This window comes from Ooceraea biroi, chromosome 12 (genome assembly GCF_003672135.1).
Source record: "Ooceraea biroi isolate clonal line C1 chromosome 12, Obir_v5.4, whole genome shotgun sequence".
In the NCBI taxonomy this organism is placed as follows: Eukaryota; Metazoa; Arthropoda; class Insecta; order Hymenoptera; family Formicidae; genus Ooceraea; species Ooceraea biroi.
In genome coordinates this window covers 9107362-9129755 of record NC_039517.1, presented here as the reverse complement: position 1 = coordinate 9129755, position 22394 = coordinate 9107362, and the positions used below count along the sequence as shown (strand labels likewise).

Below are 22394 nucleotides of genomic sequence, written 5' to 3'. Positions count from 1 at the left end.
TTCTCATCCTTGGAGGCAAAATGATACCATACGTGCAAATGAAACGGCGACACGCGAGCGAGTTAAATCCGGCTATTAACGCTTTCTCTGTACCAGGCACTCAGATTGTCCCTGCTTTCGAAGCGGGCACTGCAAGTCTTCCAAGATTCACCTTTATCATCAAGGAGCTCTTTGCAACTTCGTGAACTAGATTCCTCAAAGAGCCACGATCAACAACTCCCATGAGCTTGGGAGCACTTCTCGAACGTGGAAATCCCATCGAACTTTCGCTATTCCATGTAATCGCAGGGGATTATGATTGAGCGTTTTGATACACAATGACAGCGAATTTTTATTCCCATTTATTCTCTCTCTTTCTCTCTCTATTTTTCTGCCTCAGGAATATCTCCGTTTTAAGAAAGTTCTGTCTGCCAATAATTCTTCGAGATACATTCGTGAAAGCATCTCCTCGAAAAAGGTTTTATTCGCCTCTGTTAAAAATTAGTACGCAAATATAAGAATTTAAGCAGACAACTCAATAAAAAATTGGATTTTATTCTTCCTCTTCTACTCAATCTATATTAATCAGTAACACAACTTGGCGCATCTGGGAGCATACATATTTCACGGCACACTCGGACACTCGGCACATTCGGATATTCTTACGAGCTGCACGAAAGACGCATCGTAACAGTTCGCAAGTGATTACTTTCCATTAATTTCTTCCCAAACATTATTAAACCTCCTCGTATCTCTTCTAAGCTACCACTTCCTTACTAGAGCCAGCAGAGCGGTATGTATCATTGAATGAGGGAGAATTGGTCACTGTACGACCTCACGTCTTACTCATCACTTTACGAAACGTACGCACGCGAATGCTGATGTGCAGAAAACACGCGAGTGTCCCTCTGGTCTGTCGCGGCCGAAGCGTGAAAAATTCAGCGTGACCGAAAGCGGGCGAACGGACGCGCGTGTGCATGCGAGCAACAAGAGGCTGGGCTACCTTCGTCGCCAGAAGTTGAGGAGTTGTCCTCGGGTTCGGGCGACGACCCTGGGGACCGTCGGCTGAATCTTGAGTCCGATCTGCCACATTCGCCACCGCTTCCTCCTCCTCGGTTGTCCTCGTGCTGTCGTGCTCCCTTCTCGGGTGACACCGATCGGGACTCCCTGGACTCGGTGGTCCCGCACGTACCGCGTCGTCCCTCCCTCGCCTCGAGCCCGGGCAACCGCTTGCTGAAGTCGGTGGGCATCGCCGGTCGCTTTCTGGGAGTACGTTACACTTACGTCGCGTATCCACGTATCCAAAAAGAGAAACTTTCTCCTCGAAATCCTTTTTTTTTATGTGAAATTCAGTGCGAGTTGCGAATACCGAATGGATCCGAATCGTGAGATTAATATTGCAGCGATTCTTCGCATAATACGAGCATACGTGTCATATTGATTTGTTTATTTTCGTCGAGTAATTATTTCATCGTGTCGTATGTGAATAATTTTTGAAATCGTTGTTTACTATTGCGTTATTGCTGCGCAATGTGATATTTGGCAAGGTAAATGCATTCGAGCCACGTAAAGTGCCGATTCAGTAGTGATTACAGCGAGATTGGATGCAAACAGCTCGGATTATAACGGGAATCACGACGAACCATCTCCGTTTCTATTAAATATTTATCGCAGTATCGAATCACGAATTGCAAATTTGCACCTCTAAGCTTATCTAACAAATTTCGCTTGAAATTACGATACTGCGCCCATGTTAGTGATTTTACTCGATGATGAGGTGTTTAGGCTAATCTCGAATGTCTGACGAAACGGTAGTGGGCGAAATGGACATCGGGCTTCACGCGCGCGAATGACGCGTGTGATCGATCAATTTTCTCAGATGACAACGTCAAGCTGGGATAACGAATCGATGAATCCAATGCGAGCATCGACCATTGCGTCACGAAAATGTCGCGCGGTGCTATTGTTCACGAAAATGACGAGCAGACAATTTTCCGGTTGTCGTGTTTTCGTTAACTAAACTAAAACTGATATTTCAGGATATGAAAGACTGATATTTCAGGAAATATTCCAGGAATATGAATGCTATCAAATGTGAAAAGAAAAATAGCATTACTGACTCTACAATATCGTGCGTCAATATGAAATCTTTTTATACGTTTTTATACATATAAATCGTTTAATTATTAAATATGGGCAATTATAAAATATGTTACAATCGTGACAAATATTCTCCCACGTAACAAAAGATAACAAACCCCAAATTGAATTCTTGTGAACTTTGACAATTAGACATTGGAGCTAAAACACTAACTGTCTGTCCACACGACTCCGTTTTTCCTGATCAAAAAATGTCCCAGCAGAACGTAACCACGGATTCCGACGAAACAAGCAACCGTCGATGCTCGACCGGTTCCCGAAGAGCGTTCAGTGTAATGAACCAATGTCAGTTTCGCACCGGATGTAAACGTACTCCCTGAAGTCGTTCGGGCGATCGGTCGCGGCCGATCTGTCCAAGTCCCTCGGCTCGCCGGCGGCGTTTCCGGCCGGCGACGTCGCCCGTCTTCCGCCGGTGGTCCCTGAATGATGGTGTTGGTGGTCTCGGTGGGTTCCCTCGTGGCCGGCATCACGGACATTTGCCAGGTCAGTGTTGGCAGCAGTCTTTGCCTCCTTGGCGGGTGATGACGGCGGAGACGTTGGTGGCGATGGTGATGGACTTCCTGCACGAGCAGAACTGTAGCACACTGCTGCCTTCCGCAGGGTCTCCCTGCACAGCTCGGAGAACATGCTGTCTCCCCCATGGCCGGGGCCCCACCGGACCGGCCGCTCCTCGTGGTCCTCTTCTGTCTTGTCCTTCCGTCGTCCACGAGACAATCACGAGTCTCGCTCGCCGTTCATCGTCGTTCCTGTTGGTCTTCTCTCTACTCTTCCGAGAGCGTTATCACGGCAACTCCACTACTCGACAATTGACATTACATCGCGTTGCCAGGTGGAGAACCGATCGCGTCGCGATCCGCTTGTCCGGATCCGGTTCGGGGATGGAGAACTCGTAGCTTAGCCGAGTACCTGAGAAGGAACGATCGGTAGAGGGTTACGCGTCGGGCTCGGCTCGCGGTTCGTCGGCCTTCGCGTCGCTGCCGAGGCTGGCTCGTGTTTCATAGTTATCGTTTTACGACATTAGAAGGTGGATTCCATGGTGACGGTTCTATAAAGGTGATCGTTCGGAACGATCCCCACGGCGAGCTACTCGATAAAAGTCAAAATCGCATCTCTCCGGCATCTCCAGTTTCCTGTCTATATTCCTATCTGATTCCACTCCTATTTCCACTAGCTATTTTATCACGAACATTTATTAGATCATACGGTGGGATCTACAAGTAGACGGAACATCGAGAGCTAATCCTGGATTTCGAGAGAATGTCAGAGCGGACTGCGCCGACACATAATCGCAGAAGCAGAAACGTATTCGCGCGAATGACGTCGCATGAGAACACGGCGATCGAGAAGCTGCAGCGAGGGTACTGGTAAAAAGCGGTAGGCTCCATCGCAGATGAGATGACGTGGATGCGGCCGTGACGAGAGCTTGGAGGTGCACAGCCATGGTGTTAGTTAACTAACGTAGGGCGCACATGGTCGCGAGAGCATTATACGCCGGGCACGGGCCGTAATAAAAATGTCTGGCCGGCTGCCAGCCGTTTGCAAAATTTACAGCCTCGGCCGCGATAGTTCCGCCGACGTGAAATGTCGCGGGACCCGTATAAAGCGGGATTTCGTGACGTTCTGTGCGCGGGGCTGGACGCGGGGGCACCGCGGCGTTATCGATTTGCATTACGCTAAAATTACGCCGCATGCTGTTAATTTAGTTTGCCGCGTGGGTATGCGAGGTATTTCTACCGCAGATGTGGACGCGGATATGCGGGGCTCGCGTATTTGCGCGATTTGCGTCGCGTATGCCATGCGTTTCCCGCATATGGAAAATTATCAGAACGAATTTAATGACACTGCGCCGCATGCTCGTTAAACGGATTGTTCACGGGGCTGTGTTATACAATACGTACTCGATTAATAGCTGACAATCGCTCATTCGGAGTAAAATTAAACTTATTGCCAAGCTGAACTGAAAATCGGCAAATTGGATGTATAATTTAACGTAAATATATTATAGCTTCTGAAACGTTAATTATATATCTGATCAATTGACAAAAGGTTGGCGATAAATGCATCTTAGAGAGAACGGAATCACCGTCAATAGCAGGAAACGAGCGCGAATTCGGTCTCGCGTTCCGCGCTTTTTCGAACGCCATACTTCTGCTGCGAAATATTGTACTTTTACTCGCAGACCATGGCTTAAATCCGCAGCGGAAATCGATTCAGCAATGATCTCGGCAATATGATATCATGACAAACGTAATCATGCATCGTTCAATTAAATCCACATCCATATCCACAGTGAATCGCATTTGATTGTTAACACAGTAGTGATGCAATAATATTAATAGCGCGTTGGAGGATCCCGCGCGGATTTATCTGGCCAGTCTTCCGCCTCGCGAGCAGCGCAGCCATTAATTGGCGTTTTGATGCGTGCGTTAACGAGCATCATGATAAATGCGGAATCATCCGCTTCTCTCCCGCAATATCGACGCGGCCACGTTTAACGCGAATAAACATCGCGCGAATGACCGATTTCCGAGATGGATGGAAATGCCTTGCACATTCTTGTATGCATTTCGAGTACAAATTTTGGGAGGAACCGAGAGAATCGAACGGTTTCGTGTAGGAAAAACAGTCTACGCTGCGGCTTGAGAAACTTTATAATTTATCGCTACATGCAATGCATCGCGATGTGCAAAAAACCTTTCGCTGTGCACACACACTTAGCATGCACATAATTCCGTCAAACGATCATCGTTGTACCGTTGCCAACCGCATCGGCCATTAAGGAGAAGACGGGATACTCGAGGATTCCCGAATACAACGGTTCTCAATCGTGCGAGGAAGATCAGCCGTTTCCGTCACGATCGACGAAGCGAGCATCTTTTCACCATGCCATTCATCCATGAGAAAAATGTTAGAAGAAAATTGATTGAATCGGTTAATACCGATTACGTACACTCGGATGTTTTCAGACACTTCCTCTGCATGAAAATTTTAATAATTTTAATAAAAACATTATATATATTTAATGTTTTAAATTTTCTCTCTCTATATTAACGCCTGAAAAGATTTCTATTGAAAAAGAATATGTTGTCCGAGTGTGATACCAAGCTTTATGGGGCACTCCGTGAATATAGCTTAACAAAATATTAAATATTTTCTATGAAAACCTGCAGCGCACGCCGAGTTACAGCGCGAGAAAACCGGAAGTCGACTTCGCGGCAAACAACTACGTATGCTTCACTGCAGGCTAAGCGATTCACGTTCATGCGTGAAAGCAATTGCCGACGGCGAGTCGGCCTTGCCGATTGGCGAACGAATCATCGAGCTTCTGTCAAAGTCAGACACTACATGGGTACAATGGTGCGTCATTCTGCGGACATCTAGTGCACACAGAACATCCTCATTTTCGCTTTAGACATATCCGTTACGAGACGCATCTGTAATGCATACGCTTCATTACTTGCATCAGCGAGAAAACCACAGTGCGACAAAAGCTGCGAAAGCGCAGATATCGCAGATGAGCCGCTCGCGCTACGTAGCGATGAATAACAGCCGTGATAAAATGTAACCGTCAATAAAATCCCGAGAGGGTTGAAAGAAATACATTCTGAAAGAGGCCGACATCGTGGATAAAACGGGATAAAATGGGAATCATTCGGAGAGTGAAGGATCTCTGTCACGAGACATCCGAGACGAAAACGAACGAGCTGGCTCGACTGACAAGGATAAACGATTGAATAATCCCGCAACCTCTCTTACTCTGAGCGCGTGTATCGCAAGCGAGACACCGAGTAGTCGCTCTAATTTAGCAGCGCCTATTATTCGACGAATCTCGCGAGATTCGCCATGTGCTTAATACCAACGCTTAGGACTCAGTACGTACGTGAAGGATAAATGGCGAGAGACATAAGCATGCGATCCAACCGAAATTCATTATGTTAATTGCCGTCCCCGAGACGAGGATGGACATAAGCCGAACTGAATAATGAAACAAAGACAGCGAAATTAATTTTATTCCACGGACGATTGGACGTCTGTAATGGATGTGTAAAGCTTCGGATAATTACGTTCGCTCTATTATTACATATGCCTGAGGTTTAATTAAAGGACTCGAAATAGAAAAGTAGATTCGTTTGAGTATATTTCGCTGATACCATTTTAAATTCTGCTTGATATTTGAAGAGACGTGCGTCTCTCGCAAGAAGGCGGTTATACTTGCTTATAATAGCATAAGCAATACGACTCGACAGCGAATTTTTACGTTTTCATGCAGCGTCATAGAAATTACATGGCTTTTTACTCGAATTTATGATGTCCTGCTTTGATGTGAGTAGAGAATATCTTCTCTTTTGATACATACTGAATGGTAATACCATCTCAAGTTTGTCCATGAAAATTGGTAGCGCGACTTGAGCATCAATCCTTCATTAAATTGCCACGTAATGAATTTTACGAGCCATTTGTTCATCTCGCGATCCTTGACACCTCAATTTCCCTCGTCGAGGACCTAATTTTAAAATAAGTTCCGCAGAACGGATTAACGCGCGCCGTCGCGAGAGTCGGCGAACGGGTGAACTCGATTTTAATGGTTTAACTCGGAACTTTGATTACGAACTCTATTTGGAACGCCCCGGGTATCCGGTCGTTTTCCGGAAAATCGAGCCTGCCAAGACGCGTTCGATCGCCAACCATGAAGACTGCGAGGGTGGAAACAAAAAGTTTCTCCGCGAGAGAGGATGACGCCACGACGTCAGTGTGTGTAACCTTGCGTCCCTTCTGTGCCTTCCAATGCAGTATTTTGCCGAGGATGAGTTTGTGGTCTCAGCATACTTGATAAAAAGTTCAAACCAAAGTCGTTGGCAGATAAAGTTTTCTAATAATTATCTACCAACATTCTATGTATTCCGATACGAGTAGATAATACGTGTTAAAACAAATGGCACATAACAAGCTATTGACATCGATCGATCGGGGGCAAAGGTCAAAGTGCAATCGTGGATTAATTCCGAAATTAACCAATCAGCTATTGAAATCGCCCATCTAAGCCTTGATTAAGATTAAGTCGATGTTGATGCTCCGAATTGCATCGACGCTGATCCAAGCAGTATAATCTCGGTAGATTATAGCAACCACGTGATCGAGACATTTGTGATATTCCATCTATCCACGTGCAACGCTTCGTGTAGTAAATTACCAAAGGTATCTCAATGTGACAACTTAATACTCTCTAACTCGGTTCTTTTCTCTCTGATATACGTTTAATCCGTAAAAAAATTTCTGAAGACTGCAAAGACGGATGCAACTTGTGAATATGCTAATTAATAATTTTTTATAAGAGATAAGTACGAAAATTGAACGCGAAATATATATCTTCATGGAATTATCATAGAAATGTATAATTATTTTGGTGATTCTATGTGAGAAAAGGAGCTCAAAGAAAAAATGATAAAATCAAGATATGTGACAACACCCACGTGATCATGATTCTGTAAAATTATCTTCTCTGGAACTCTCTACGTCTTTCAATTTTTCTGTTCGTTAATAAAATAGTTGTTATAAAACGTGCCATGATAAAACAAGTAACAGATTCAAGTTATGTAATTTCTCAGATTGAAGGAAAACAATTTATTTCCAACATAAAAATTGCGCTTCTTTCGCGAGCGAAATAATTAACCTACCGGGCGGGCACTCTTCCTATACTCTTGTCAAGCTATTAGCTTCAACAATAAAACTCACAGTCATGTAACAACCTAATTCCGAAATTGCACTGTTTGCCCGAGTTTTTCCTTAATCTTATTGGATTCGATCAACAAGAACAGATGAGCAGCAATGCGAATTCCCACGACCGAGACACAATCAACCGCATTAAAACGAGCCAGCCACAGCGGTCTGCGCCAAGAACGGGGCAGGGCGAAGAAAGGGCAAGGGGTGATCTCGCAGCACGAAAAGCACGATTGACACCTCGTCCTGGACGCGCGAGTTTCGCGGCCGCCTCGTGGCGGGTCGGCGCGTCATCGCGACGGGCGAATCCCGGGTTCGACGATGGATGGTCCCCGGATCACCTGCGCACCGGACGGTCTCCAGGCGAGAACTGAGCCTGCGAGATAGCCGGAGAGTGATGCCAAAGCAACCCTCTTGTGTGGAGGGTGAAAGCGCGCGCGCGAAGAGGGTCGCGCGGAGTCCCGCGATGGGCCGACGTGCGCCGCACGGTTAGTACGCGCGTAGTACACTGAGGAGAATGCGAGGATCCGGGAGGGTTCGGTGGAGGGTTGGTCGGAGGGGTTGGTTGGTGGTGAAGAGCGCACTGGAGAGAAACGTAGGGAAACAGCGCGAAGGATAACGAGGAATGGAGGAGCGGTGACACGTTCACAGTGAACGCGCACACGGACGTATATGGAAGACATTAAAGGGGGAGGAAAAGAGATGGACGGGGGCGGAAGAGGGAAGGAGCGAGGAAGCCGGAAAAGCGACCGTGAGATAAGGCGGGAAGGAAGAGGACTCACGAGACAGGGGGCGAGGGGAATAAACGAGAAGAGGGAGAAGAAAATGCCGGCGATGGTGGTCGTCTTCCACCGTCTCCCCGTTGCTGAACAGCGACGCGGTTGATGGCGCTGCTGTTGCATCGATCAGCCGCCACCTGCAACCCTCTCCCGAAATGGTCAACCCTCCGGTCTCTCGCGTAGCGGCGCGGCGCGTTCACCACCTCCGCTTGCCGCCGCGCCGCCTAATTCCATCGTGATCTTCGACCCCGCACCGTTCACTCCCCTGGCATCTCTCCTCGGCCATCATCCCTCTCGGTCTTACTCGCCACATCGACCGCGGGCTTGATTTATTATTTGGCCATTTGGAGTTTTCGCCCCGTCAGCGGGGCCGTTTGGAGTTTTAGCGTGAACCAGCGTTTTGTATCGCGCTGACGCTTATCGCGTCTCGGTGGAGAACCGGGTCAACCTTGATCATTTGACAGCACTAAATTGATACCGCGGTGTGATACCTCAACACTCAGGTGACCGTATGATTTTGATCCTCTGCTGGAGCTGTGAGATGTTGGTACTCGTATAAGATCAGACGCTTTTAAAAACAGTATAGTTGGTTAAAAATAACTTTGAGATGGAAAAACTGACATAAAACATCACGGAACATCGATCACGGGAGGGGAGTTCTCAAGGGTCGATTCTCAAGGGTCCCTAAAGTGGAGATTTAGGACGGCGGGCAATTCTCATGGTCGATCTGCCCTCCTCTCGACGTACGACATGGACCTCCTCGAGGATCGATAACCTTGAAGACGGTTGTGTAGCAACGTGCTCGAGGGCTCCTCTGCGATTTCCCTGGCGGGTTATGGCGAGCATCATAGTGCGGATTTACGGGAATAATACGGAACCGTCATCCTTTTGGGGAATCGTCCAACGAACGGTGGAATCGCGTCATTTCTACTCGTCGCGATAAAATTCCTCTTCGCATCCTCGCTTTACGATACCTAAACAAGATGCAACTATTATTGCCTCGTAGAAATAACGGATTACGACCGCGCTTTTATTTTACGATACTTAAACGTGTTACGACTTCAACATAGACAAATGATGGATTGCACGGAAATTACACCGATTTAAATCCTTCTGTTCCAGCAAGAAAACATGCAACCGAAGCAAAGACACTCCGAAGTTCTCTTCAACTTCTTCGAGTTATCTTGACGTACGGAAAATCTTGAAAGATCAAAGTTCACGTTTTTGGACCATTGCTCTACGTTTCGAATACCGTGATCCTCGCAATTTTCCGTGTCGGCCGGCACATTTCCTGAACTTGGAATTAAGTTTCTTCGCGAGTTCTTTGCGAATACATCGGTGAATTGTCCGCCAAGAATAGATCCCGAATTCGTCGACATTGCTGACGTGTACGACGTGACGCGGTCCTACGTACGGTGTCTCCCCGAAATTCCGGGCGCGTCTGGGCGAGATGGGAAGGCGGCCAATTCGAGAAACCAGACTAATCGGAATCCCTGGCCGCGTGGTGCCGGCGTTTCCACGTTTTCGCGCAAGAAACATCCCGACGGCGCGGCGCGATGCGTCGCGTAGCGTCGCGCTCGGCCAGGTCCAGTCGCTGTCGCTTCTTCTCTCGTTCTGCAGCCCTTTCCGCAGAGGACTCCCTGGAGTGGTCCGCTACACGATTTTACTCTCGATCCTCCTCCCTCGACCCGGAGAATTATATCCCAACCAGAGATACTCTGATGATGATTCGCGCCGGGATAATTAGTTTTATTTCCAACGGTTGGGTATAAACTCCAGGAAACTCCAGGCTTGATAAATATTTCGTAATTCTGGAGCAAGAATATTACCGAGGTGAGCGCGAAACGGTCTGTAACGTTTCTGCGACTTTGTAATTTATTAGGACATTGCTGTAAATTTTTTTAATGCTTGTCTGAATATCATGGCGCGAATGTATCAACGATGTTTTTCTCTTTAAATGGTGATTTATTAACTCTTACTTTTCCTGAAAAGCTTGCTCAGCTTTCTCTCGCAAAATGCATCACGATACACTTCTGTCAAATTCACTCGCATTATTCTCACGCAAAGTGCAAATAAAATATAATCCTGCATCGATCAGTGGCGTTTTGTAAAAACAAGATAGATAAACATGCTCTGACCTTTTAATGAGTAACGTTTTAATAGCTCGTAAGAGCAGTTTAAAGAAGATATCGATGTCATTTAATCAGAAGGAATTTCGGATCATTCTTGCGTTGCACACCACTTGAAATATTATTTAATTGGAAAAGTTTCGTATCCACGAAGAACTCTGAAAAGGAATTGCGCGAGTCCGCACGATATGATCATCAATCGCCGACGAATTAGTCAGTGGGATCCGAATCTCATAAGAAGCCGGAGGAGTATCGAGGAGAGCGATTTGAGCTTTATAGAAGTCCCGTGATTATCGAGGACGAGTACTCGGGAGCTCAAGAGCGAAGTAAGTTAATTATTGGAGATTAATTTCAACGTTGAGGAAATGTCCATCGACGTCGCGGAATGCGATTTCTCTCAAATTTCTCGTTATCTCACTACGAAAGAAGCCGGAACGGGAAAGCGGGGAAACAAGGAGCACTTTGCGGCACTTAAAGCGCTTTCGTGTTTCTCCTCGGCTTTCGCAAGCCTGCCTTTTTCGACGATTGGATCCGTTCCATAGTCATTAAACTGCGATAAGGACACTGTGTGACAACGATATCTATTATTTGAGAAGAATGCTAATATCGCGATTCTTCTTGGTAAATTTAACTCTGTATCGTCTTTAATGTCCAATCACACCTCGCCTATATATTTTTTATCGCGCAAAAATGTATATCTCTTATCCTCTCGTTAATTTGCTCCTCTCGCGACTAAATGAATTAAAAACGTGCATTTCCTCTTTCGTCGTTTTCGCTGAATTCCATCCGCCGCCGCTTAAATCACATTCTTTCACCAAATGGAAATCAATTGAACGCTGCGTCCACTCTCTACCATGTAGTCGCACCCCTTCATCATTCTGTTCGCTAATTCCGTGCCATATCGGGCTTCCACAGGAGCAAGTTCCCCTCGTATCCTTTTTAGCGTCCTCACACACGGCCTTCCGCACGGCAGCCGAAGGGCGACATGCACTGCTGCCTTTACAGTCGTGCGAATCGACCGACGTCGGATTTGCTACTATTGACTACGCGCGCAGCAGTTCGCAGCACCTCATCCTCGACGAAATCGGAATTTCTTGAATCGAATCTTGGACATCAAATTGACAAAGAAAGAGAACGGTGAAAGTAGAACAGAGATTTGTAACTTTTACATCTTTCTCCTTTTTTCAACAAACCGTTATTTAATACAGTTAGTCTGACGGTTAATATCCCATTGAGCCACCTGACTCGCTCGAGTTTCTCTTTCTTTTACCGTGAGTCAGCGTCATCGTCGTCGTCGTCGTCGTCGTCTGGAACTGCTGTTCTCGACACTTACACGAAAAAGTTTACTAGTAGCGGATCTCCTTCGGCTTGAATTATGGATGCCGAGTAGTTCGAGAGTCTTTGCCGGGAGTGTTTGATTCCTACCGGGACCGGCAGCTACACTTGAGCGTAGATCGATAGATCGACTCGCGTGTAAGCTGATTTTTCTCTCCGAGAGAGTCGAGAATGTTCTTTTTGTGTGTACATTTTCCAAGTAGACGCATTTGCCGTTGGGACGTTCACGAGCTTGGCACGAACACTTCACGTCGATGAAGATAGATCGTACATGTAGAACAATTTCGTGATCGACGGTTGCGATGTCACGTATAAGGTGTCTCTCAAGCCTCAAACCGCAAACAATACAAGAATAACCGCAATGAAATTTTTCTGCTGTCGCTTCTTATCCCGACAGAAGGTTGGCTGGACGCCGGCTAATTGACGTCTCTCATGACACGAGCGCATAGAAGAATGAAAAGCGATGCGAGAGAAAGGGGACTAGAGGGAAATGGCCAAACAGGAATTGCCTGGATGCTGCGCAGTTGCAGTTGCTGTCGCACCGAAGTAGGACGAACGTTCTCCCCGACTGCGTAAATAATAAACGATTCCTCGCGCCAGCTGAGGTAGCGCGATATACGAGCTCTCCCGCAGAGAGAAGATTCTTTTTCGCTATGGTAAAGCGATTTGGAGGATGGACCGTTTGCCGTCCGATGACGCCACATCGCGAGAATTACGGCGCGCGTGTCTGGAAAGGATTGCATTTTAACAAAGATGATCGAGCGACCAATGTCTACCGCTCGAATCTGTAGAGCACGATGTTCAAGATGCGCGTGGAGCAAGAAACGCACGTTTGAGCAAAGGGTATCGTTAATCAAAATTTAGAATTGCTCCTGACGGAGACTAGAGAGACTTTGGTACGAGAACTTTGGTATGGCAAACTCGACGATCATCCCTGCGAGGCAATAGTGGCATACATATTCATCGCATATTCAGTGCACAAGGAAGAGATTATCTAAAAACTCGAACCACACTACACAGCATGTAACTACCCACGATACTTTTTTGATAATAACGTACGTTTGGGAATTTTTCATATAAGATGCTTCGAAGAAAGCATCTTATATGAAAGAAAATTGCCTTTATCTGAGACGATATTGAAACACGAGCAAAACTTTTTTCCAGATTGCATTATGTTGCTCAACGAATCTTGCGCGTAATGGAGAGCTTCGCGAAGTCACCGATAATTTCATTTAGCTCAACACTGTACACTGTAATTTCACTGAGAAGAGAAGATAAAGAAAGCTAATACGCGTCGCGACAACTTGTCTTCTTAAAGTTACACCTCTAAGAGAAAAGCAATATTGTGCCTCTATCGCGACAACGCTGACGCCGCGAGGATAATTGTAGGCTCTCACTTTCGACGAAATCTCGACGATATCGGTCTATAAAGTTTCAATCGCCGAAAGTGGGATGAAAAATTCGCCTTAAAGCTTCGTCGTAAAATCGCCGGCACGATTCGTGCGCGGCATTAACGATCGGTCGTATCGCTCGTTACTGTGACCCTTTTATCGCGTTCGAGATTTATGTCAAGTGTATCGTGAGACTTGGCAGTTTTATTCGATCGAGATAACGTTGACGTCGCAACCTCCTTTGTTTCACTATCGCGACTGGTTTTGGCGAAACATCTCAACATCTTCGACGAATTATCAAGTGTTTTTGAGGTACAAAAGCGCGAGACCAAAGAACTGGTGGTGTCATCGTCCGATATATCTGCGCGATCGGATCAATGCTTGCATCACGTCTTAAAATTTGCTCGGACGGGAAAAGATGGAGTCATTAATTTATTACGCTTCTTACGCTGCATCGCTCAGAGTTCAAGTTCATCGGATCTTTGATAAGACGGTATAACTACTCGGGTTAATGCCGCTTTGGATAATTTGGATAATGAACTTTCCCAATTGAATTTTCGTGCCGTGCTCACAATGACCGGGGATTGTGACGGTGACCCACTGCCGGTAGCGTCGACAAGCGTAACGGGCGTAAATTTAGCAGAAAACAGAACGAGAACTCAATTATAACGGCTGCGAGTTACTGCGCGAACGAGAAAACATTTGCCCGTTGCGCTATTCATGCGAGAATTAATTTCCGTCGTTAATTATGCAAGATTGTACCGCGTTCAGAAAAATGAATTTATTATAAAAGCAATATTAATGTATCGATGTTTCGCCCTTTTATGCTTTGACTTTTTAATCACCAGAAATCACCAAACTGAAAAAAGCGATGGGTCTCGAGGGATGGATGCGAATTTTTGGTGAACGGGAATATTTTTTCGACACACTCGTGATTACGACCCTTACATCAGGACGACGCTTTTGTTCTTGAGAAAGAACATTTTCCAGCACGCAGGCATCGCTTCTTCCCAGAAATAGCATATGCGGTACTATTTTTGTCCATTCAAACTCACCTTCCGCAAAATCGCTATTTTTTCCGTTGCTTCCCGTTAGACAATAGGAAAAAAGTATGTTGCAAAGTAGGATTTTTCAGATAACGAACACATTGAATCTAAATTTCCCGCTGCGATAAATCAAGACTATAGCTGAAAGCCGTTGGAAATTAATAGCAAGATACGCGAATAAAGACTATTCATTTTTAATGATCAATTGAATTAACATCATGGAAAATGCCGATATTTAATTGTTTAAAACAGAATGCCAAATAATTGCGACAGCATAGAAGCTTTCATCTTTCCTGCATTATTCTGCATCATCGTCCACGTTTAACCGTTCCGACGAGCATTAGTAATTTCGCGCCGATGCAACAACAATCACAATACGCGCCTCCACTATTCTGAATGCATTATTCCGATCGCACTATTCCGGTCGCGTAGAAAGGCGGATATCCGCAGGAGGGCAAAGAGGATACTAAGTGCATCTCGTTGAATGGAAGCAGTTCGTTTGTGCATCTTAATCCCGCCATTGTCGGCCCGCCCGTGGAATTCGTGAATCACAAACGAGGACGGAATATCGCCCATACCTGTCAGCACTGAATCGAAAGCCGCGGCATAAACGAGTCGAGCGGATTGTCCCGGATCACTGATCCCGGATCCCTTTATATGGAACGCGTTTATCTAGCTCGGCTTTTGATATCGTTGACACCATGTCGATTGATCAGCCGATTGTTTAGTAGCACTTAGTCATGTGACTGACTCTGCGACAGATTTTTCAGCGAGCATCTTTGAACGCATTATACTTGTTAACTTTTAATTTTAATATGCTAAAGTATAAAATGACTTGACCTTAATAAGATTACAGGGGAAACAAGAGGAGGAAAAGGAAGAAAATTAGCAGCTAATGAAAGCAAAATCTTGACATGTTTTGTTCAGAATGTAATACGTTTAATCATCGATTCTCTTTTTCTTTCTTTCTTTCTCAACGACTGTACGTACTCGACCGTAATATACGGCAGAGAAGAATTAAATATTTTTTGCCACAGAAACAAAGCTTCCACGTCAGCTGTGGTTAAGACCTCCGCGTTAAAAAAGTTGCACTTCGCGGCTTATGCAAGCGCGCGAATCACGCGAGAACAAAAGTACCCTGCTAAGAACGGCATTGTGAACTTTTCTGCGGCGGCAGAATGTTTTATCGAACCGAATGCACCGAGGTCAAATGTATTCGTGCGAGTAATACACCGAGCGATCTAATAAAATGAAGCACTTTCGTAACGCATTTATATCGTATGCAGTATTATTTCGTAAAGCTGCAGCTGGGTCTCCATATTGCCCTATTCAAATCTTCTTGGCATCGGAGAGAATTCGTAGCGGAAACAGATACCGCGATCGTCTTTATCCGAATGTCGATACCTAGCGTCTGAAGCGGAGTCTGCGAAATCGGTTCTCTGATAGGCGCCAATCAGAATGCCAATCGCTACGTCCGACGACGTCGATCAAACGGACGGGCGCGAGTAAAACACCGAGCGGAGGACCGTTGCGCGCTGATCGAGCGTGGAAGCTGCAATCTTTGAACATTACGCGAATTCTACATTATTTTATGAGGGTTTGCACGATTACGCAGCGGAGAAGAAAAATAGTCGTGATAGACACGAGATGCGACGAAGCGTTATTCGTCTGTAAAATATTATATTCCGCAACATTGAACCGGTCTTGCTGGATTAAAATATCTCTGCAACATCACATTCTAAGCTTTATGACGATCGTTTTACGTGCGATCGTACAGCAAGACCGAAGGAAATTGCATCTACCGATGCCTCGCACATATGGAAATCGTAATTTGTGACAGTGCGATAAGAGTATCTTAATCTCGCTATTTATCGCCGCGTGATCATAAATATTAGCGTGTAAAACATGAGTTGGCTTTCGTTACGTAGAAAACGATAATTGCGCCGGACGTAAAGCGCGTTATCAGTCAATTCATTGAAAAGTGAAACACACGCATTACGTTTGAGTAATCAAGTCAAATCTATTTTCACAACATTAAGTGGACAATTTTTCAGAAAATATATTAGAAGGAATATTGTACAAAACTGATCATCTCTGTGATGATAAATGTTTAAACTTAGTAACGCACAGAATTGATCTTTTCCTAATCATAAACGAAGATAAATTATTTGCACTACATAAAATACTGATATCGTTCGCTGATATTTATAATGACCTACTAGTGCAGTCAATGATCATCAATAATGCTATTACTCTAAAGTCAATATTTGTCGACATTCCTCAACGACGTCATCGTTTCGAGATTCGCTTTATAAATGCACGTCAACAGCAGACTTCGTTTCTTGTTCTTTCTCCTCGAGTCGACCTCTCACGTCGGTTCAGGGTTGCGTCGTTCTTGGAGGCGCCTTCCCGCGGACGATCGGCGATGCGTTAGGCATTAATGAGGTGTCACGTGTCCTCCTTCAGCCTCTTTGACATTCAAGAGCTCATTAAGAAAGACCCGAAACTATCGACGGCACACACGACAAACTTTCCCACAAACGACCGAGAGTTCGAAGGGTCTGGAATTAATTGCTCGTCACGCCCGACATCTTTTCGAGGCAAGGTATTGCTTTTGGCCAAAAGTGCTCGGGAAAGGGTCTTCCCTTCAATAGCATGTACTCGTGCCACTCTCATGCCGCTCGACACGATGTACATAATGTACGAGAGAAAAAGAGACGTGCGACGAGTGCGCGCGCTGTGTCAGAGTTCCGTTCGGCACGATTCGTGGCACGAAATGCGCCCTTTGGGCGCGAATTAAGCCCTTTTAAGCACGTGCATTTTATTCCCGTGAAGAGGAACTTAAATTCTCGCGATCGGTCCATCTCTCCCTTTCTCCCTCCACCTCTTTCCTTTGTGACTTGGCAACGATAACGACGTCGTAAAAGGCGACTTCACCGATAAAGCGACTCTGAAATATGGCACACCGATCATTTTCGCTTATCCCTTCGAGCGGTGGGATCCCGCGGAATGCAGCTGCGTTGAAGTGCAATATCGCGTGACCGCCGCGTACTTCTCACAGGGCCCCGATATGTAAATTCCCCCCTAATCTCAGGGATTAATCCGGCCGTAATTTCCTTCATCTTCCCTTTAAAAGGCAGCTCGGCCCATTCCTGCGTCGTCGCGCCGACAGCCCGGCACGGGAAGCACCACGAATTTATAGCTAGCCGGCGTGCAGGCTATCGGAACTCGCGAAAAACGACATAATTTCGATTGCGTCGATGGCACGCGCGGAAATTGCATCCCCAGCTGCAATTACGACAGCCGATGGAGAAAACGGCCACTTTGGAAGTTTCATTTGTCGGTTCGAGTCGCGCGTATATCGCGGCGAGTTACTGAACTCGTCGAAACTCTAGCCCCGGTGTCGGGCACGCCTGATTGGCATAACGTATCGGTTCGCATTTTGTATCGGATTGCCGTTGTTGAAAGCGTGGCATGAAATGAAGTGTCTCGAGAGAAGGACCGAAACACTGCGTGTTCAGCACAGTCATTTCACTCGCACACAAGTCTACATACCGCGATTATCCGGGCGTCGTGTATAGCGGCCCTTTATGGCAGGGTACTCACCTGAAACAGAGAAGACAGAGCAAACGTGAGATTTACGGTAATTATTATCGAACGACTAAATGATGTCGTGCAACGTCGTGCTTGCTAGCAGCGGCCTAAGTTTTGGCGCAATGCAGATAGAAATATTCCTGAACGGCAAACGGCAGTCCATCGAACGTGAGACGTTACGTTTCTCGCGCAGGAAGTACAGGACGAAACATCCCCCGTAAAACTCGTGAGCACGCCTGAGGAAAAAATATGGTGCGCGCACTGTGAGAAATAGTAGGCGTTCCTTCCTGAGATATAGCCATGTCGCAAACGCTGCCGGTATAACGTCAGTTACACGAGAATACTACGATGTTTTCTTAACGCAGAGATGCGATGGGATATTAAGACATGTCAGGGGAAGAGGAAATTCGTGCAACTTGGGTTTTTTCTATGGCTTCAAAGTAGAACGATAAGTGTCTCGTGTACGATTATTACATCCGCTTGTGTGATCTACCCCCCGGGCAAGGAAATGATATTGGTTGTTCTAGTTTCGAGGTACGTGTATGATACGATTCCGATGACGTGGAATGACAACGGCCGATCCGTGATGGAAACTGCATCGATCTTTATCCGGTGTAAACACGTGGATAGCAAACACCGTCGCATGATCTCCTACTAAATTTTGTTACCACGCGTCAAATATTGATTCTGGCGAACTCTCACGCGTCAATATCCTTCCCGTTGCGTACCGAACCACCTGGTTCGATATTATCAAAGGATATTTTGATCCAACATCTAGCATGACAATGCATATGTTACGAAACAGTGCTGTCAAATTTGTCGATATTATTTTTCTCACAATTCCCCAAAGAGAATATGATACTTGAATATGATACTTGAAAGATACTTGAAAGATACTTGAAAGAAAACTCCTTTTGTATTATTAATTAATAATATTAATATTATTGTTACAATAATTAAAAATATTTAATCACACAATGCACTTTCTGCCAAGTTCTGTCAATTTAGAGCAAATGTAGTGCTCCACACGGTAACGAGAAATGATCGGCCCTTGGGGCTAGTCGTTTGAGGAAATTAGAATCGGAAATTAAGAGTCTGTGCTGTCCAGCTTCCCTTCCCGAAGGGGCAGTTTTCGTTGCGTTTCTGAATCGCGTGCAAGTTAACGAAAATAGCGTGGATGGGAGACGGGACCGCGTGAACGCGAACGTCGGGCCAATTAATTGGGACGTGGATTGACTTAGCCAGTAATTAACAATCACCGGGGCCTGCTCACGCGTCCTTTTCCATCCTCGAGGCTCTTTCTGCTCACACGAGCTCGCTAATAGAATCGCGGATGATGGTGAACGCTTCTCGTCGCTTGCGAATATCATAAATCTCTATCAAGAGCTTCGAGAATTAAATGAAAGAAAGATTCATTAACAGTCTGAAATGCCACTTGCTCCCGGGGGAGCTAGGTTTCTCAATTAACAGCTGATTAGCTTATCGAAACGCGTGTCGTCACGCATCGCGTTTCCTCACCGCGCTTCGCGTGTGGATCGTTCCGAGTGACGACATTCTAATTACGCCGCGTTGCATTCTCTCTCGATCGAGCACTTATCGGCACTCGAGTTGAAACCATGCAGGGACAACGTCGCGACGCCCGGCGTTCGCGAACGTTCGCGTACTTTTCAGCGCGTGACATCAACGGGGATTCTATTAGTCACGGAGCAAGTGCGCGCACGGTACCTAATTGTCTGGGATCCGCTGTTGAGGAAACGATCGTTCCCAGAATGGCTATGAAGTGGTTGGCGGTGCAACAGTCTGACGTTACTTCCTAAGCAGCGTCAGGCATTTAATGCGCTTAACGAGAAGCGCGTCGCGAGATTTTTATCGGGACACCGTCGCCACTGTGCGAGTTTCTCCTCGCTCCTCGTAAGGAAGCCGCGTTATTTCATGCATCCCCGTCGCGTGCTTCCGCCGATGAAGGAATTCGCCTAACAGATGTATGTCAGCGACCATCTATTAATTTAATATCATATATAAAATATTTTTTCCACGTTAAAATAGTTACGTTTAATAGCATATCTTGAACATTTTGTCTTTGAATGACATACGTGGGAATATAATACGTGGAAAATTGAACATCAAAGCTACTGGTTGCAGAATCCGGCTAGCTCGGTGCATTGAGGTCTCCATCGTCGCGCGATGGCGATCCCGTAGTGGATACGGTATTATAGACATTTCTGCGCAATTAACAGGTACGCTCGTGAACCGAGCGAGGTTTCTGCTGCGGAACGCTCTGGGGATTTTATTATAGTATCGCGGACGTTCATTAGGGCGGGTCAATTACGCCTGAGAAAATCGCCGCGTCGCCTGTCTTGTCGACTGCTGGTTGAGTAAGAGCGTTACGCGCGCAATGTCACTCGTAAATGAAACGTGCAAACTGGTGCTATCCTTGAAGCGCACGCCGAAGGCGAACTGCTACTTAGCGCTCGATGCATAGTCAATTCGAGTTTTTAACATTAATTTGAATTGAATCAGAGAATACGTCACGAGTGAAGCAGCGAGATTAGTTTTCTCAGACTCGAAGTACCGTCGTTCGACCGTTCGTAATAATTTTATATCATAAATAAGTTTGAGAAAGATAAACTCGCGTCTGATGAAAATTCAGGGTTTGATCATTTCACGCGACCTGAAATGATTTATTAATAGAATGTGAACCGAGGTTGCGTACGCAAATTGATTCGTCCGGATAATTACTGCGTGATAATTATTCAAATCTACGCGAATCGATACCCGTGGGATACGCGATATTGAATATCTGGCTCGTTACAGGCACCCGATGAACGGCTATAGTAGACATAAATCGCGCATGGGGATCGATTTAATCGATCGGCGATGTCATTGGCCGCGATGGGCGCGCCGCTTCCTTCGCTTTATATTTAAATCATCGCGCATTTATGATGGGAAGGAAACGCAGCGTGCGGCCGCACGCGATCGTTGGGAACCTAATGCGCTCTCGCGCAATCAAGCCGGCTACTTTGAGCGCATCTCGAACGCAAATTGGATTCTGCGCTTCGAAATCTTGACTGATTCGAGTTCTTACACTCGTATCCTCCCGGAAGATATCGTTTTTATAATACCATGCGTGGCCGGGCACGTTTGATTTCCAAGAAGAAGAAGGATAAAAGGCGAAGAATCACGCGATCGCTGAATTCAGTATGAAAATGGACAGTGCGTACTCGTCCGCAAAAAATCCGCCTCTCCTCTCTTCAGGCGGTCATTTCTTTCTATCCACGATTTACCTTCGTGAAAGTGCACCTTTCTGGGCGGTCGATGCCTTATGTGCTCGTGCACGGGGAGGTCGTGCGGCCCGAGATTCTCTCTCGACAACGAGCTCACCAGGATCCCCCTCAAGGTCGCGAGGGTGCTGCTGGGAATGTCTCTATTCATTTTGCCGGCTCCCATGTCATCGAGCCTTCAGTGTAGCGTCGACGCACGTGTTCACGACGTTCCCGGATGCTGATGCAAGCGTCCTGCGTGGCATTTACGGTGTCACATCCTCTTAGAGCACACGTTATTTGCGTTCCGCAACGTAAAACTCGAGAAAACGGGCAGTTTCGGGAGATACGAGGGAGTGCTTCGACAAAACGCGAAGCGTCTGGTTCCACCCGGCTGCCACTGAAGCCAATTGCTCCGGTTGTTCGTCGCTTCCGTTTACGGCCGATAAACGTCGCGTTCCGAGCTAACGAAGTAATCCGCGCGACTAATTAAAAGTTCATGTGTCGCGCACGAACAGACTGTCCGCGAGGAGGTGAGAGCACCGTCCCCGAATGGGGAGATGATGCAGCTGATACTCGCGTAATCACCCGCTGTCGTTCGCCTTCAATTATTTATAACCCATCGTACGCTCCAATGCCTGACGCAGGGAGAATTTTAATGAGGCCAATATTAAAATCGATGAGTTTTTAACCATACATGCATGGGCTATGCGGTAATCTCGACGAGATCTATAAAATCAGCTGCCGCTCGTTACCTCAGCCCGGCGCGTTTAGGAGACGTTAAATAAAACCGTATCTCCGGAGAAGTATCTCTCATAAGTGTCTCGTAAAAGACGAGATCAAGATCGGAAGTTATGATCAGGATGATATTCCAATCGATCGACGCAAGAGCAACGCGAAACGCGACGTTTCAAGATCAAGTGACTTCTTTTTTTAAAAAACAAAGCCTGCTAGTGATCGAGCGTGATAGTGCGTGTTACGTCAGCACATAAATTTAATTCAG

At 46.1% G+C, this 22394-nt stretch overlaps 1 protein-coding gene across 34 annotated transcripts in view; it reads right to left on the bottom strand.

The window, feature by feature from the left end:
* LOC105282229 (ensconsin) overlaps positions 1–22394 on the bottom strand; it is a 151688-nt gene that overhangs the window by 39505 nt on the left and 89789 nt on the right. For 4 of the 34 annotated variants that reach the window (XM_011344053.2, XM_011344069.2, XM_026974232.1 and 1 more), the window contains exons 1-2: positions 2438–3045; positions 983–1242 (exon numbers count right to left, since the gene is read on the bottom strand). The exons of 16 other annotated variants lie outside the window; for them this stretch is intronic. In XM_011344053.2, coding sequence (XP_011342355.2) covers positions 983–1242; positions 2438–2766 — 589 coding nt within the window. In that variant the 5' untranslated portion in view covers positions 2767–3045. Of the gene's footprint in view, positions 1–982; positions 1243–2437; positions 3046–7814; positions 8233–18092; positions 18144–21415; positions 21732–22394 lie in introns of those variants that run through there. 14 more of the 34 variants (XM_026974242.1, XM_026974244.1, XM_026974235.1 and 11 more) reach the window with 11 other exon arrangements.